The sequence below is a fragment of the Cyprinodon variegatus genome, unplaced genomic scaffold (assembly GCF_000732505.1).
Source record: "Cyprinodon variegatus isolate N-32 unplaced genomic scaffold, C_variegatus-1.0 Scaffold14, whole genome shotgun sequence".
NCBI classification, from domain to species: domain Eukaryota; kingdom Metazoa; phylum Chordata; class Actinopteri; order Cyprinodontiformes; family Cyprinodontidae; genus Cyprinodon; species Cyprinodon variegatus.
In genome coordinates, this window is record NW_015150467.1 from 1,305,473 (window position 1) to 1,324,897 (window position 19,425).

General features: G+C 35.5%; 1 protein-coding gene across 1 annotated transcript in view; it reads right to left on the reverse strand.

The window, feature by feature from the left end:
• dph1 (diphthamide biosynthesis 1) overlaps positions 1 to 19,425 on the reverse strand; it is an 87,759-nt gene that overhangs the window by 20,148 nt on the left and 48,186 nt on the right. The window contains exons 5-9 of the mRNA XM_015382903.1: positions 14,062 to 14,216; positions 9,520 to 9,641; positions 6,200 to 6,268; positions 4,475 to 4,631; positions 1,256 to 1,356 (exon numbers count right to left, since the gene is read on the reverse strand). Of these exons, the coding sequence (XP_015238389.1) occupies positions 1,256 to 1,356; positions 4,475 to 4,631; positions 6,200 to 6,268; positions 9,520 to 9,641; positions 14,062 to 14,216 (604 nt within the window). The remainder of the gene's footprint in view (positions 1 to 1,255; positions 1,357 to 4,474; positions 4,632 to 6,199; positions 6,269 to 9,519; positions 9,642 to 14,061; positions 14,217 to 19,425) is intronic.

A 19,425-nucleotide genomic window follows, 5' to 3' on the forward strand; every position in this document is an offset into this window, starting at 1 on the left:
AAAGAAAGAAAGAAAGAAAGAAAGAAAGAAAGAAAGAAAGAAAGAAAGAAAGAAAGAAAGAAAGAAAACCTATTCAATCCAATCTAGTAAAACAGAACAGTAATCATGGCTGGCAGAGAAGGAGAGGAGCTTGAAAAACAACCTGCATACTTTAGGTCACATATATCAGAGTAGTATTTTGGCTTCCTTGTCAAATACAATGATGCTGGAGGAAGGGTGGTGGATAAAACAAAGGCGGTATGAAGGCATTGTGGCACGAGAAAGTCATATGAGAGTGGAAATACATCTAGCATGGCAACTCGTTTGAAGCGGTATCATCTGGGCATATCTGCGCCCATGACAGGATCCAAGACGGGAGCTGCTCAACAACCACTTCTCACTGCGACATTTAAACAGCCTTTAGCGGCAAAATCAGACCAGGCTAAAGATATAACAAATGCTACCGGAGTTCTTATAGCTGCAGACATAAGACCATACTTCGTTGTGCAAAACAAGGCTTTAAACACGCTAAATGTAACCTCACATTGCCATGATGGAAAGATGCTATCTGGCTCTGCCAGGTACTTCAGTCACTGGAGAGAGTGTCTTCCATTGCAGGGGACATAGTGACTGCAAAGAGGTACATGCCTTTACCAAGACAGTATACATGCTTCTTATCTTTTTTTAAATCGTTGGAATTATAAGTTCAGAGCTGATTTGTTTTTTTTACTTTCCTTCTAGGGTAGTTTTGAATTCAGTCTTCAGTCATGTTTAAAAGAAGAAGATATCAAACACAACCTAAAATGCACTTTTAGTTGTCAGTGTCCTTGCACAAAGTAAGAACGTGTCATAATGCACAATGCATTTTCTTTTTTCTTTTATACAATGACCTGTTTAAAGGGATTTGAAGAGGGTACTTTCTGAGCTTTGAGTTTTTTAAATTTGCAAAAAGGATTAAATAAGTGCTCAACAAAATAAATGGAGAGCAAAGTTTTTTTTTCTTCTGCAGATCCCAAAAATAATCTGATCCATGACTCAAAACCATGATACAATCTGAACTGAGTTTTTTGATCCATCGCACCGCTACAGTCCAGGATGTATGCTGACAGTTTTGTTTTTAATAAAACATCAGCTACTGCTGATTTTAACTTTCATTATTAAATTTATATTATTACATGTAAGAAGGCTTAATCAGGGTAGACCTGAAAAGATGAGTAGTAATGTTTAACAGATACATCATGTGAACAGGTGTTTATTTGTTGATCTTAATACTTACGCATCTACGTCTGGAATCAGGTCCAGCTTGCTGGGAAAGATTTCAGAAAGCAGCACCCGAGTGAAGGACTTGCCCAGACTCTGAAGCCTTGACTCTAAATGCTACAGAAAAAAAAATATAATAAAATAAACACAACTGAGTGGGATTAAAGTAATAATGAAAAAATCCAAACAAACCTTTCTTTTGAGTTGTGGGCTTAAACTGGAATACAGTTAGACGCATCTCTAAGCCCCACCACAGGGCAGACTCCCACAGAAATCATTCAGAAAATTATGTTCAGGTTGGTAACACTTTGAAGCACTTCTGAGTGTGCTAACCTGTCCTCCAGTATGGATTAATTTAGACAATAATATGTCAATTTCACATAAATAAACATGTAACAATTATGTTGTTGCGATCAGAAGTTGGCTGTTCACAAAAAAGTGGAATGCGATTAAGAATATATATTTTCTGGGCAGCAAGGTTGCGCTGCAGGTACTATCCTTGTCTTGCAGCAATACGGGTCTTGGTTCAGATCTCAGCCCATGGTCTTTCTACTTGGTGTTTGCATGTCCCCTAAGTAGTCCAAAGCATGACTGTGAGGTTATTCAGTCTTTCCAAATTGCCCTTAGTGCATGACTCTTTTTCATGTTTTTCCTGTGTCAAGTTCCACAATGCAGACTAATCACCTGCTTAAGTGAACAGGAGGAAGGAAAACAAGGCAGAATTTTTACTCTCTGGGCCTGGAATATCCACCTCTGGCTATAGGTCTTTTTTTTTATATATAAAAATGACCCAATTGGCTCATTGTGTAAAACATATGTCTACATGTGGTAGATACTATTACAAGGATTTTACCATTAAATAGATTTTTTTTTTCATTGCAAAACTATTTGAAGACCAAGCATCATGTTCCCTCAACTTCACTACCATGAATTGCTTTTTATCATTCTATCATATAAAATCTTAATAAAGTAAAAAATGGTGGTGGTGAAAAAGGTTTCAAAGAACATGAGTACTTTGATAAGGTCATACACATTCTTAAAGGTGTATGTATTTTGTTGGTAAAATTAAGCTTGACCAGATACTCCCCAGCCAGTTAGGTTTGTGAATTATAGAAATCTCTTTTCCAATGCGAGTTTTATAAGCACTTTCCTGCTGTTTACCAGTTACTGAACATTTCCTGAAAGCTTGAGTTTTTTAATCTGTTGTAAAATTACGGAACTTTTAAATATTTTCCAAATGTAGATTTATGTTAAATGGAAATTACCCCAATTGTCTTAAATAAGATAAATCCTGTCCTGATGGGCAAATCAACCCGAAATGCTCTTTTTTTTTTGGCACTGATGTACTGAGCTTTTCAAAATGCTGGTGTCCAATATGAACAAAACAGTTATGAACAAATATTTACTTATTGGTTTGGAAGCTGTTAGTGACAAGGTTTAATAAACTCCATTGTGTCCTTTCTCCTCAAACAGCTGAAGGTTCTGTGTCAGACAGAAAAGTAAATAAACGTTTAAAGTTGATTATTCACCATCAAATAATGTTATGAGAGAAGTGATACATATATCTGTTGCTTCACAGCTCTATATCCTCAAAATTAACTCACCAACCCATTCAAACCCCACCACACTTTTGTAATTGGCTCACAATATAAAATGATTCATAACAAATTAAAGCACACTGAATAAACTTTAGCAAACAATACTTTAGGGCTTTCTGTAAATGAATTACTCCCAAGAAAGAATACTGCTTAAGCAGATCTATTATCAAACTGTCTCTTCTGAAGCCACTTTGTGAACAGAAGCTTTGATTTTTAAAAACTAATGCAATTAAAGTCCTGTTAGAAGATGATATCAGATTACATTTCTGGTTTGAAAGTTTTGTTTTGGCCCAGAGATCCAAAATAACTCCTCATAAGGCCACTCAACATTTAAAGAAATGGTCATAATGCAAAATCAACAAGAAGGTACTTATGAATATACCTACGGTACATATAATTGTCACTTTATAATGCATAAGCAAAATAAACTGTTAAGATCTAGAAGTGATAAGTCCAGTCTGGACTTTAGATGTATTATTTGAAAGGATGAACTCCAAAAGAAAAAAAAAAAAAAAGAAAAATCCCACTCAAGGAAATGGTTTAAATTATTGTTAATATAATTGTGCTGATTACCAATAGAAGATGCTAGCTCATCTAAGACAGCTTAGAACGTCAACCCTCAATTTGTCCTCTAAAGAAAAAAAAAAAAAATCCTCTGAGAATGCCTTTTCTCAAAGTACAAACAAAAAAATAAACATTTTTTCTTGGAAGTGTATAAAGATAAAGGTACGTTCATTGTTTGCTTTTAAGAGCATTTAAATGAAACCTCTTAGATACAACCTTTAAAACAACATGGATGTATCAATAAATGAATCTATTTTTTCAAATTTAGCAACACCACCTGCCTGCTAGGTCTGTCTTTAGACATGTAGGCAGTTGGCTGAGGTGCAATGGGAGCAAACGGCAACTGGACAGATTGAGAAAATCCAACAAATAGACTTTAAGTGAGATGAAGGAAACAGTACTGCTGATATCAACCTCCCTGGGAGGATTATAGACATTTCTATGACTGGGCTCTTATCGGAGTTAGTTCTGTACTTTTACTTGCGAGGTTATCTGACACCACACCTCTTAATCTCAACAGGTTACTACTGGAGAGCTGGAGAGTTTTTATTTAAATCTGCCTTTTGAATCATTTTTCCTCTAAGAAGATAATTATCTGCCTGGTCTCCTGCAGAGATCTTACATCAATGGTGACAAAATGTTTCAAATCTGGATTTTAGAAGTGTCACAGTAAAAGCTTCAGAATAGGTACTGTTGAAAAAAGATTTGGGATTTGGATTCAAATCTTTTACATCTAGCATTTAAGTTATACCAAACTTATATGTAACGCACAAAGATATGCAGTATAATATGGCAGACTAGAAAACTCTTTATATTTTTTGTACAAAATATATGCTGCTTAGATTGATAAATCTAAAAGTATCTCAAAAAAGGTCAAGAATGATAATTTCAAAAGATTTGGATCTGCATCATCCAAAAAGTAAAAACCTGCCCGGCAGAACACTGCCTGTCCAAACATTACTAGATGCCACCAAAACATTCGTCCCGAGGCCTCTTGTGCAATGACCTGTAATACTGGGCAGAGTGAGATTTTCTTTAACAAGCAGACTGCTGAATTAAGGATGCAAACTCACCTCCAGGACTTTGGGACTACCTTGTCTGCCCAGTGTACCCAAGATCAGACCCCATCTCTGGGCCAGTCGAGCCTTGTCAATAGCCTGCAGTCTCAGAGAACGCATGGCCTTGTGATCATAGTACTCCCGGGAGAACACCTTACTGTAGGGGTCATATCTATGGACAAGCACAGAGAAAATTGATATGGCAGACAGATGTTTTAAGACAGTTACACAGACACAAACAGGGTATATCACTCTTTACCAGCTGTTCTTCAGGTATCTATCTTTGAGAACCAGAATCCCCAAAGAGACAAGAAATGTAATCATGAAAAGCCATCAAGTATGACAGGACCTAGAGTATCTTAGGGAAATGGGGGTATTTCTAAGCCTTTAATCTCATTTTCTCTGCCACACTTGAGATTAGAATCTTGTTTATGTGGGAGACCTGTGATCTGTGCTGCAGTGCATACATTTCAAATCATTTTTTATGGCAAACAAGGGTGATGATTTGTTGACTTAGAATGTATTTAAATATTAAGCCCAAACTAAACTTGAACATCAAAATTGTCTAGATGATGGTTTATTCTTTTGCTACATTTTTTTCAGAAATGCAAATTTAAGAGCTTCACATACTTTTATTTTAGCTCCTTTAACTATGATACTGCTAAACTGCCAATGGATATAATCCGTCTAATTAGTCAAACAATCTGTGTGTACTGTAATTTAATCTAAGCATAAATATGGTTCTGGTTCAGAGGTTTGTTAGAACAATGGCATACAAGACGTGGATAAAGTCTTAGATAATTTACAGCAGAGATAAAATATAAAACAATATCCCAAGCTTTGGAGATTTCATAGAGCACTGTTCAATCCTTTCTCTAAAAGATTTAAAAGTAAAGCACAACACCATGTATACCTAAATAAACAGGTCGAAGAGCATTAATCTGAGAGGTAGCCGAGAGGCCAAAGTTATTTGGAGAGTTGCACAGATCACAGGTCAGATGATGGGCATTACTCATGCTCTCCACAATTATGACCTATAAGGAAGGGCAGAAGGTAAAGAAAAAAAAAAACGTTTTGAAAACAAAATGAAAAATAAATTTTGATCAAAGTTGTCCAAAAGTACCATTTACATACAGCACATGTGGAAGAAAGATGTTTCTGTAGTGGTATGACAAATTTATTTTTTGGAGCTACATACTATATACATACTATGGGGATGAAAAACTATGAACACATCATCCTCACAGTGAAATACAGTATGTTCATGGCAATATCATGTGTTGGGGATGTTTTTCTTTCACAGAAAAGGAGAGCTGGTTAGACAGGGCTATATATAGGGCAACCCCAGAAGAAAACCAGAAAGGTGCTGCAAAAATACTGGAAAGGAGGTTTACCTTCTAGCAGGAAAATTGTAGAACCCAAAACCTGCTGCTGTTATTACCAAGAAATTAGGGTTTTTATAAAGGATGCATGTGAGTTAAATAAATGCATACTTTTTAGACCTTTTTAATAAAATAATACAAATCATTAAACTCTTACTTCCACCTCAAAATAACACATGAAACTTTGACTTCATCCATCACACAAAATATTCATAAAATACATTAAAGTAGTTGGTCTGAAATATGTGTTGTGAATTAGATGTAGGATGAATCAGATGCTTTAATGTAGTGTTATTCAAGGTGTGAGGCGTGTGAACACCAATGAGTCATATTTCTGCAACATGTTGCTTCATATTACCTGTAGGCAGGGATGTCTGGGTTTGCGATCATAATCGACTCCAAATGAAATCGTCCATCTCCAAGATAACTAAATAGAAATATTATATTCATATTTCAGCACAGGAATTGAAAAAAAGGTGCATTTATATTTATACATAACTGTGTGCACACAAATGCTAACCTGCAATATATTTCCACGCACACAAAGTTTGTGAGAGAACAAGTCATAAATGTTGATAACTTCATTAACAATGTGAAAATGGGCAGTCCTGCACATCCCTGCTGCTTATATGAGTGGATGGTTTAAGTCTGTACCTGTTCTGACTTAAGGCTTGCAAATCATCGCACTAATTGGTTTCTGTTTAAGAACAGGTTTAAGAACTGAATGGAGATTGTAATTTCAAAACATAATGAGATTAGACCATTTGTAGAGTGTGCTTATGTGGAAAAAATGCACTGCTGTCCTTGTATGCAACTGTGGAATAATACTTAACAATGAAACACAATGAAACCAGGCACAGCCTTTGCTGAATTGCTTGTTATTCCTTTGAACATTCAAGACCCACATAGAAATTCTGCAAATCCTTCAGCTGTGTTGTCCGATTCTGGTTGTGCTCTCTGAGCCTTGGCCTTATCATCATATCCACATCCACATATTGTCCTTTTACAGAAAATAGCAGGAGCACATTCAGAAGATAGAAATGGTCCACTGATCCTTTGTCAGAGCTCTTTTCAAACCGATTTTCAGCTGCCAATTTTTCCAGCCCTTTAATGACTTGTATGTGCATTTACATCTTAGTGAGTGTGACAGCTTTGCTGTAAAAGTAAAGACATTTCAAGCAAATTCAAGTTTTAAATAAAATGTTGTTAAACTGTGTACTGTTTATAAGGTGTGTCACAGCTAACTTAATTGAACTCTGTTACTTTTGTGAAAGAAAGTAACTTATTTGTCATAATATTAACTTGATAGTTTATTAAAGAAAAAAGGGAACCTGATCATTGAAGGAAACAGTTACTCTGTAATTAAGCTTTTAATGTTCCTGCAAAAGCATAACAAAACACTCTTTCATTTGGTGCTACATCACAGTAAGCGCTGTAGTCTCTGTTAGGGGGGCTTTATAATACCAGTATGTTATTCATTACTTTAACGGGCATATATCATCAGATTTACCACTTTTGCTTATGAGCTTTATTCAGGCCTGTAACTTGCTATATTTATATTCATTTCCATCTAAACATTCTAGAGATGCATATATCAAGCAAAACAGCACAGAAAACAGCTTAAAATTACAGAGGAGATTGCCACTGCACCGTAGAAAAGCTAAACTTATGCGTCCATGAACAAGGTCTGTATAACAAATTTGAATCTATAAAGTTATTTTTGGATTTATCCAGAATGGAGGAATGCTGTCTCAAAGCAGCAGCTTGGAGACCTATAAACCAATAACATAATGCAAAGATTTAAAAGCCATTTAAAGCTAAACCAATCTGTTTATTCTTACCCACAGCAGGGAAAAGCCGTAATTAAGGGGTCTTAAATTATCGTTCTCAGGACCAACTGTCTTACATATTTTAGAGGTGCCTCTGCTGTAATGAATAATAAAGAATTGTAGAAAGGGCAAGAAAAAACAAGTCTTATAAGTGGTTTGAAATTGTAAATAAATAAATGTTGTAACAGTAATGAATAGTTGTGCTTGAAAGTTTACAAATCCTCCCATTAAAGAAAATGATAAATTCACTCCAATATTTCAAATAACACAAAACTGAAAAAATAAGAATAAATAAAAATATTCTAATTTTTATAAAAAAAAAAAAAAAAAAAAAAAAAAAAAAAAAAAAACTTCTAACAAACAAAGTCCCGGAAAAATTAAAGTACCTTGATCATGACTGAACATTACAGAAAACAGCTGATTTCAGTGATTCCCAAAGTGTTGCTCAACAACATTTTAGTTTAGTTTAGCCCCATCACGCATGCTTTCTTTTTATATTAATTTTTTGTATTTATTATTACTATTAATTTATTTTACTGACAGCTGGCACAACTGTAGTTGTAGTTCAAAGGACAATGACTGACACCAAACTCAAACAGTTTGAACATATTTAAGTCGGTTTACTCAAAGTAACGTGTCTTTAGGCTTTTAGAGTTACTCCAAATGAAAACTATACAGACCCTCTTTGCAATGGAGGGCTGCAGGAATAGATATCCAGAAAGCAGGTTCAAATCCTGACCTGTGCACGTTCTCCCTGTGCATATGTGCGCTCCTTCCTTTCAAACACCTAAAACCTGACTCTAAGGTTAATAGGTTACTCTAAGTGTTAGTGTGTATATAGTTATGTATCCACTTTTTACATACTTTTTATGTACTCATAGAAACATATACAAGAGATAAGAGAAATATATCATCTTAAGGACAGCTGGTTCCTAAAAACAGTCCACTTCAAACGTAGTACATGAAGGACAACATATATTAAATTAGCATGTGAAACACACTGTAACTCTTGCATAGCTTTTGTCTCCTCTTTTGCGTTTAGCAAAGCTTTCCCATGCATTTTTATTTTAATCTTCAAGCACTGGAGGGTTTGAATCACATGGTCTAACATCAAATGACTGAAGCTAAAAGTATACAGATAAAACAGAACAAGAATTTTCACCTATGCATAATTAAATCAGGGGAATTACATTATCTCGCTGTGTGCAACAAAGAACAGGGCTCGTCTAACACAGACTAGCATGACGTGTATCGACACAAAGCAGCTGCAGGCACACTGTGTGCTGCTCGGCCTTGATACCTTTGCAAATCTCCTCTTTTTTTTTTTCCTACCAACACTTTGAAATGTTTAAACAGCACGGAACTATGTAAATATATTAAATAGCCAGTCTTTTAGGATTTTTACAAAGACTGAATGGAGGTTGTGTTTTTTTTTTTGCTCAGTTAAAAAAGGCAATAAATTGAGCTGCAACAAATTTGTAAATAAAATGATGTGTTGCATAGTTGATCACTTCTTACCATGCATGTCACAGTAGGTGATGCGCTTAAAAAAAGTTTTTAAAACATTGAAATTTTGCCGCAGATGGGGATATATCGCATTTTCTTTAAAAATCTAAAACTGTCAAACTATTTCCTATTCCTATTGTGAGATTGTTACAGTGAGAAGGTATTTTTAGTCTCCTCTGGATCAGCATGTGGCTTCGGTGGTTGCATACAGCATAGGAAAATCTAGTTATCTCTGCCAACTATATTTCATGTGACTGGAGTATTGTCACACAGATTATGACTTTAATCACATGAGTGGGCATGGAAGTGGCAAGAGGAAGGCAGGAGGAAAGACATTTCTTACATTATGGCATCGGTATGGCGGTCCAAGCGAGGAGAGGTGCAGCCTAAAATTTCTCCTGGTGACAGAGGCCGACACTGGGGCACAAGCACATCATACTCTGGCCTCAGGGCTGAACTCACAGCCTGCAACATGAAGAAAGGAAAAATTATTTAAAGTTTTTTAAGAGTAAACCGACAGGTACAAGCTTTTAACTTCTATGTTTTGATAACATATTCAAATCAAATTAGGTAGATAGAATGTTGTTTTTAAGTAAAGTTAGGCATCGAAAAAAAAAAAAAAAATGAAAGTGACAAAAAAAGACAAAAAAAAAGGAAAACAAAAACATTTTTTTTCACTTAACTCTTACATTTTAAATCAATCAGATAAACAAATTTCTTACATTCCTTTTTTCTTTTACAGGTAGTATAAGGTAGTAAATAGTCAGCTTTATGATATTTAAAGAATTTTTGATGTTTTACTAAAGAGATATAATTTTAACCATTACTATTTCTCACTGAATCTATAATGTAGTAGAAAAATGGCTTTATAAAAAGGTATTAGCTGGATTAATTGACAAATCTATGGACCAAAAATAAACCCTAAGTGGCTAATTCCAACATCCTGTCTCAATCTATGACTCTAAAATTATTTTGTAGGAAATCTCAAATGGCGAAAACACTGTTTTTTACACAGAGTAGTACAATAACTTTTTGAGAGCAGATTAGAACACAGCATCAGTAATGCTGCTTGTTTTATACTTTAAAGCATAAATGTCTAAGTTTTATGTTGCAATAATCAAGTAGAATCCCCAACAAAGTTAATTCCAACTAGGACAGATAGTAGTCAGTGAGTTCAATATTAAAAATGCATGGAAGCCATATAAATGGGTCATTTACACTTAAATCACATTAAATCAGAGGTGCATGTTATACTGTAAAATCTGTATTTTTATGTTCCTTAATCTATGACTCAGAGAATCTGGATATACAGATGGAATTAGCCTGTATTGCTAAATGTTTATCCCACACTGATTAGAATATAGCACTGCAATGAGAACTTGCCTATCTCGATGTCATTCCCAGATCTGAGCTCTGACTTCAGATAAAGTAAAGCAGTATAGGCTGTCAGAGACTTTTTATTGGTACACTTATGTGAAGAAAGAGAAAACCTTTTTTCCCCATTACTGAACATCAGGACTTATGCAATAACTTGACTAAGCATCTTTCTTTTAGTTGTATTTTAATTTAGCTGTGTCATAACAAAATCTCTTCTATCCATACCGGGAAAACAGAGCTGCAGATCATGCTGTGCGCCCCATTGTGGTTCACTGTTCAAACACAATTCTAATCAGACTAATTTGATGTTGGCCACTTTTGCTATGTATGGTATTTTTCTCATATTCAGCTTTGATTGAAATTATGATTACCTTTGATGATAAGTAGACAGTAAAAAATGAGTTGTTTTGTAGGATACACAAAAAGTTTTAAGTTTAGAGACAGACTGGGCAGAGTACTGGTAGCCAGCTTACAAAGGAATGACCGAGATCTGAATCATACTTTTGGGACCTGGTAAAACTATTAAAGTCAAAAACTAAAATTCTAATTTTAAGCAATGCTTACTGTTAAAACAATTGAGCTCCATGCAGCTAAAAACAACTGATATTTCTGCTCTACCCTATATGGATCTAAAACGTTGAAAATTAAAGATTGAAAATGAATGGATAAAATACACAATAAACGTTTGAGCAGAAGTAAAAAAAAAAAAACTTGAGGATGTTGGAAGAATTTCTCAAGCTATGTCTATAGTGGGTAATGTAACCTTTCAACCATCAATATCTAACTATGGTTTTAGAGAAAAACAGCTAAAGGCCTCATTATTTTTAATCAACTCTTTGAAGAAACACACTTAAAGTCTTTCACACAACTTCAGGAACATTTTGATCTTCCCTCAAGTGATTTTTATAGATATTGGCAAATTAGGCACTACATTACAAACCATAAGGAAAAAGAAACAATTGGCAAAATCCCAAATGGCATAGAACAATAATTTATCATAAACTCAGAAAAACACCTCCCTGTTGGTAAACATGTTTCTCATCAATATAAGACTGTCAACAAACATAGTAGAAAATACTGACAATATCCAGGAAAAGTGGGACTTAGAAGCCAATACAGTAATAGAAGATGAGTTATGGGACAAACTCCATTCTAGGTGCCAAAAGGGAATTAATAGTCAACAGTCAAAGGAATTTGTTTAGACACTTAAAACAGGCTATTTTCATACTCCTCTGGTTAGTTTCAATTTTGTGAAAGATCCATCTGCAGCTTTATGCTGGAGACAATATGGTAAAATAGGCAACCATAAACATATTTTGGGATGGTCCGGCAATCCTTGCATATTGGAAAAACATTAAAGGAGAGATGGAGAAAATTGTAAAATGCGAAGTCCCTCAGTTTTACTTACTAGATGTTATATCAGTGATTTTTGATTTTTTCAATACTGACCAAAGATATATATCCTACGAGTATTACTACTCATTACCAAACAAAAAAAGAATCATCAGGTAAAATCACCAACTGTGACTGAATGGAAACAGAGACTTATACAGATTGATGTGATGGAAAAAATGACTGCTTCATTACAGCTGAAAACTCACCTTTTTAATCAGTGATGGCACATGGTTAAATAATAACTATAATTTACAGGGTTCATAAAGCATGAAGAGGAAAGAAAAAAAATTGTATTAATATCGAAACCTGCTTTAACTTGTGTGGGTCATTGTAACAATTGTACAGGGTTTGCTGAGATGTAAAGAACATTCATATTATGCACAGCAGGACATATGTAAAGAATATTTTTATTATTATCATTATTTTTATCGTTTTCACTTGTCAGATAAAGTTCTTTTAGTATTGTTCTGTGAAAAATGTAAATAAAAAGTTCTAAAAAATTAATAAAATAAAACAACTAATACTTTTTAGCTTTTGGCTTACAGAAAATAAATGTAATACTTATATTTACTAAGTGGGATATAAAGTACTGGACATCATAGAAATTAAGCCTTACTAGCCCAGGTAGATCAGAACTTAAGTAAAACAAATATAGTCTTTACTAGTCCATTGCACAAAGTACATAACACAAGATGTCTACATTTGAAAAGTTAATGGAAGGATGATGTGTTGCTACTCATTTGTAGAAAACCATACCGACTTATAAGATAAAACACACAGACATATATGCAGACATGCATGCAATGGAAAGCTGCACAATTAAGTATCACCCATTAGCGCAGGGCACGATTTAAAAATAGTGTGCTTTACATTAGTAAAAGCCCACAGCGTGGTGAAAAAAACTCAGCTCATGAAAGCAGCAGAGCACATTATAGAACAGCGAGGCAGCAAGCCAGAGAGAGAGATGTTAAAGCTTAATACTATAACTGCTGCCACTGCTTATGTAAAGAGCAGTCCTGAGCATGATGCTGAACTGAGAGGCTTTCCGAGGTCATTTCGCCTTTCAAAGCAAAAATAACTGCTGCCAGATTTGACAAACCCACACTTGAATTGAGCTGAGAGGAGGGTTCATAAAAAAATAGGAAGCACAAAAACACACTGTGCAAGGGTTGGAATGAATGCATGTCTATACTTCTGCAGCACAAACAAATAGAAAAGAATCAACTCAGAAGTGAAAAGTAAATAAAGAGAACAACAGGATTTTGTGCCTTCAAAAATTGTTCATATCACTTTTTTTTGGCAATTTTGACACGCTATGACAACAAACTTTGTCTATCACATAACATCAGTGATCTTAGGTGATAGACCAAAACTAAGTAGTGCAATACTGTGAATAAAAAATAAAAGAACATAACATTTATTTTCAAAACAGAAAATGCAAAAGTGAAGTGTATTCATATTCAAGCAGCACTTAGAACCACCGGACGGTGCAAAAAAATGACAAGTGTTTTGCATATTTCCAAATAATGCCATCTAGAACTTTTTCAGTCTTTTTGGAATAAAAGTCAAGCTTAGTCAGACTTAATGGAAGGTATTTGTGAACATAAATCACAAAGTACCTCCACATATTCTATTTTAGATTGAGTTATACAATCATTCTACTTTTCACTTAAATATACTTTAATCTAAACTATTTCAGATCAGATTTTTAGTTTTGTCGTCTTAAAGGAAGATGAAGCTCATCTTCCAATCATTTCAAACATCTTCCTTCCCAACCCTAAAGAAAAACAGAACCATGATATGGCCAACACCATGATTCACCACGAGGATGGCGTAATCCCAAGTCTTTCTATAATAGTACTAGAGATGCTTGAACTGGCTCCTCAGCATGCAATCAAGTTGTATTAAGTGCTGCTAATGAACTTGATCATATGATTTGAACAACACATGGTTTAGCCAACATTTAAACACTGAATGGCTGATTGTCTCTCAGATAAATTCCTGATAAAATGCAATTGAGTTTTTGGTCTTAGCATGACAGAAAATCAAAAAGCATTAAATGGTTTAGTGAAGCAATGTAGACGAAATTGGAACAAAATGATTGGGTGATCACCTGCAATGCTGCCACAAACTGGATAGTACTGACAAGTGCCAGAGATTGTCCGGGCTTGAAGTTGAACTTCACTGTGTCCAGGAAGTGTGCATTGTCCATCTGGATGTCAACAAACACGTACAGCATCTTAATGCCTGCGGTGGAATCTATGGGGACTGCAGGAAGATAAAGACAATGAGAAAAGAAAGACAGATGATTAATTCACTCTCCTGTCAGATGAATCTTCCATGTGTATAGTGTTGATGGTGCCTGAAACACTGAGGTCCTTAACATGTTCAGCCATTCACCTATATGGGATCCATGAAAGCTCATTCTAGCTCACAGCTGGCATCTGTGGGGTATAATTGAAAATCATTCGCATCAAGTTGCCAACTCATGCAAAAACTGTTGCAAAGACCTCAATTATTTAGGGAAGGAGAGGGACACATGTGATCACTATTAATGCTATTAATTTCATAGGCCATTTACCACGCGCTTGGGCTTAGAAGGCATAGCCAGACATGTGATGAAGGTGGAGCTGGGCAAAGATGGCATGACTCCAGGAGAAGAAAAGGGACACTAAAAGTAACAAATAACGGTCTAATTTATTTAATAAATTATATACTCACCAGAAGCAAGAAGACATCTTATTTTAATTGGAAAAACATACCCTTTAAGGTACAAATTTCAAGGCTTAAGAGACTGAGAAAATAAGGAGCAACATTAAACAAAAAATAGAAAGATGAACAATTTAAAACTGGTTATTGAACATTATGCTCCTTTATTTGTAAAAGACTAAGAGTAGATGGGAAACAGGAGTGACTTACAGGAAAACCAGACACAAATATTCAGGGGGAAAAAAAATCTTATTTTGGGGCAGTGAGAGGGAGATTTCATTGACAGCTAAACAAATTTCAAATAATGCAACACATAAGACAAAAGACAAATTGAAACCAAGTTTGGATGAGGTTGCTGGTGTGGTCAGAAAAACAATTTCCAATCAAATTCATATTCTTATACGAGTTAAGAGTATTCACTCAGGATGTCACACACATGCAAGGCTGCACAGTGCCTGGGTGACAGGGGTTGCTTTAAACAGAACAGAAGATAATTTTCTCATCACAATTCAGACTCCTTGATCTCCAGCTTCTTTCACCATTTTACTGTTTTCCTCCTACTGTATGTAACTTGTTTTCAAACCCCTATGGTAAAGCCCTTTGTAGTTGTTTGCGGGTTTCCTGTGGGATTCAGAAGAGGCAAGAATATTGGCAACTCACTATGTCCCCTTGGTAGATATTTATTAAAATGCTGGCTTGAATGACAAACACTGGATCTAATAAGACTTAGACACTTTTTCCAGTCACCAGTTGTCAATTAACAAGACAGAGAAAGGATTTAATTATCCCATGTTTGAGCCAAGAATGCAAGGTGTGGAAATGTATAGGTCTTAAAACAGCTCAACTTCAATGAAGGGCCTGAATAGTTATAACTAAAACCAAAAGTGTTGCACTTGACAAGTAAAACTCCGAAGTAGGAATAACAGCTGTCTGTTGCTTGTTTGGATGTACTGCCAAACGGTAAAAGGGCAGAGCAAAGTGACATCGATCTGTGTTCACATTAGTATGGCAGTCTGAGTGCACTTAGGTGCTGCAATTAGAAAAACAGCCAATAAGACAGACAGGACTCTCAAAACAGTCACTGCTTTTTTCAAATGTGTTACGGTGATGAGACCTATTAGCTCAGCTCCCTATTAAACCAATGTAAACAACTATAAGGGTAAATCGACTAAAAGTTCATGTTGATAAAGGTACAAAGGCCCCTTGTCAAATGGGTTGCTGGGAAACTGATACAACTAAACTGAGTCTATTATTTACTTTGTTAAATGTTTGAGTGAACTTATAAGTGGGGTCAACGTGTATCATGAGTTTGTAAGCAATCTTCCAAACACCTTCTTCAAGACGATGGTCTTTTATTTCCAGCTGGATCATCTAAATAAGTGGCCCTCCTAATTGTCAATCATTCTGGTGATACTTTTACATAAGGCCATCCTACGCTCCAATCCTGTTAGCTATCGTTTTCCTGTGCATGCGCACTTTTAGCGGCATATGTGTGGTGAGCTATGGTTTTAGACAGTCATTGAAGCTTGCCTTTCTCACCGCGGTTCTTTGAAAATGGCCGAGGTTCGTAAGAGAAAAAGTGTCTACAAATTGTATGAGGAGAGAAGAAAAGCCTCACAAGAGGCAGATATATCCCAGAATGCTTTGTGTGGAGAGCTCCCCTTGCAAAGCACACTTGCTGTCATAGCGGGCCGCTGTCAGGTGACTGATAACAAAGATGGCGCAGGCGTGACCAACGTAGCAAAAAGCAGTGATCATCTGTCCGAATGGTCAGTTAATTGACACAATAAGCTTGTATGAGCTATGAGAACAGCACAATTTAAAAAGGGTGTGCACAAGGAGAAATGGGGTTCGTGCATTGCTTTTGCACTAGCATTCTTTTTTTGAAGTGGAGAGGGCGGGTCTTTAAAAAAAAATCCTCAACAATACCTTTAACAAACAGGAAAACAAAACTGTGCAGAATTACTTCATTGCTTTCATATGAAACAGAAAAGGAGCAATTACTTCGAATCCCAAAAGATTAAATAGAATAACATTTTCTGGGACATTACTGTTATCTGTAACATCTTTGTAATAAATGTATGGAAACATGTAGCTACCCTGACCAGCAGAGTGAAACAAAGGAAGGGAAATAAATGCAGAATCATCCTATTCTCCAAACTTTGGTTATTCTGGAGATTTCAGCAGAGTCTCTTTAAGTCATAGAAAAAGACAGGATGTATTTTTCATTGTTGCATTATTCACTGCCACTTTGTAAAACTTATTCAAAATACAGCTTCCTTTGTCCTTCCAGACTTTATGTGCACATCTCTGCAACGAAGCATGCTGGGCAGAATAAAATACTGGAGGTATGGAACATTTCGTTTATTGGCTTCATATTTTGACTGAATTGTGAGAACTAAAAAAACTGATTACTCTTACCGACTGTGCAGTGCAGACAGAAAATTTGGCAAATTACAGATAAACCGATCAGTTCTGAGGGTGATTTTGAACAATGACTTCTTGTAAGGTTCAAAATGCAGACATACTGTATCTCAACCAACTATAAATAGAACTATAATATAGAATTGTGGAAAAAGAAATTTAATTGTATTTGATCTAGACATTAGTTGTATATGTTAGGAGAAATGGCAACATCCTTTCACATGAGTGTGAGGAAGTAATTTTTGAGTTCTTGTCTGCAGACTTTGAGGATAAATCAAAGGTTTAATGCATAATTTGGAACAAAGCCTGAAAAACAGAAAAATGTATCATAATCTTAAATTGCTTTATTAAAACAACTTTAGACAACATGGAAGGTTCCTCGTGCTGAGGCGTTTACACAAGCTTTTGCTTCACTTTAGCATGCACACTTTCAGGCTTGATGTGTAAATTCGATTGAAAGAAGATTCCTTCCTGTATTCCTATTTCTAATAGGGTGATAGCATTTTCAAATCCAGCATGCTACAAGACAGAGGAATCTGTTGGAGTATGCTCATCAATCATGTTATCTGGTAAAAGTTTCTATTACAGCTTGAATAACCTGCAGACATGCCTTTATGTTTCAGAAAACACAGTTTAGTGGGGTGATACTGAAAATACTTTCAGCTGTGTTCACTCTGTAAAAGTATCCACACTGCACACTACTGTTGCAGACTTTACTCAGATACGTTGGTCCTGATGAGAAAAACATCGGATGTTTCAGTTCACAAAATGCACTGTGAATTAGCATTATGTCTGCCAGAGAAAGAGATCACCAACAGACTGAATGATCGGTGCAGCATATTACTACGTGAGGATAAAAACAGCAACTGGAACCAAGACACTAAAATCTATTAAATCTATGTTGCATAAAATGGGTTAACATTGTTGGAGCAGAGATAAGGCTGAGCAGATAAGGTTTAACAGCAAGCAAGAACTAAAGGTAGTGGTGGGGAGCAATTTACATATTCATAGATCTGTTCCTATTCTAAAGAAAGTTGAGGTGTACAGTTGCATATCTGCCATTTTAAGGGATGTATACATTTTTGTACCGAGGGAACTGATAGTACATATATTACTCATTATCATTACAATGATTTTGGATTTTAGGGTGTTACATCATTCTGTTGTACTCTTTGACAATGAAGACAGGACAGATAAATTAAATACACTGCAGAGAAAATCAAAGGAACACAACAGAGATAGTAACTAAATCACTCAAAAACCTGAGTCTGTGATCTTTCACAGGTGGATGAAATCTTAGGCAACAGTGCAAATGATGTCTCAAGGCTGAAAGAGCATAGAAAAAACTCGTTTTACATATCCATGATATTATAAGCAGAAGGAAACCCATAAGAAGAAATACTGTCTGGCAACTTCTTTTTTTTGCCCAACCTACCTTTGAAACGCTGTATCGCTGTATATATATATATATATATATATATATATATATATATATATATATATATATATATATATAAACCTTTTCAGTTGCATTAAGATTCTGCTGGTCATTTCTGATATTTTGCAGAGGTGAGTTTGTTTTGGCAGAGATATTTCAAGACCATTGATTTAACATTTCTTCCCATGTTGTACAAAAGACAGACAGTGAGGGCATCGGTAAAGGTTTCCAAAGGAGAGCTCTAATGAATGTTCTCAACTGATGGGGGGTCACAGGTAATGCTCCAAAGCTGTGGTGCGGCAGCTCAATGAAACAAATAAACTCTTCAAGCTTTTTTTTACATTAAATCAGATTTTCTCAGACTACTAAAATAAACTTTGTTTATTATTTACTGATTTGTGATAGGAAAAAAGACAGATATAGTACCTTCTAACAGATGAAAATAGAAAACATTTGCATTAATATGCAGACACTAATGGATACATTTACACTTGTAACTTTTTTTGGTAAATATTTCAACCAGCTTTGAGCAGATAAAAATTGACTTTTTTGCCCATCCTTTCCCAAGGGCTTGTTTACAACATAGTCAGATTAGATAAGGAGCATATGTAAACAGCCATTACTAAGTCTTCCAAAGATTTTCTCTTGAATGCTGGTTTGCAGTTTGACTGGGTTATTTCAACTGAGCAGTATGCTTTGATCTAAACCCTTCCAATGTAGACCTTTATCTGCTGTCAGCTGATCCTACAGCTTTATAGCCAATTACTTTCTTGGATTCAGCTCCCTCTGTCTTAACAATAAACTTTGACGAGCCTCCCTGTGTGTCCCTCGTGCTGCCCTGTGGGGGGTGCTCCAGGAGTATGGAGTCGGGGGGCCTTTATTAGGGGCCATCCGTTCTCTGTACAA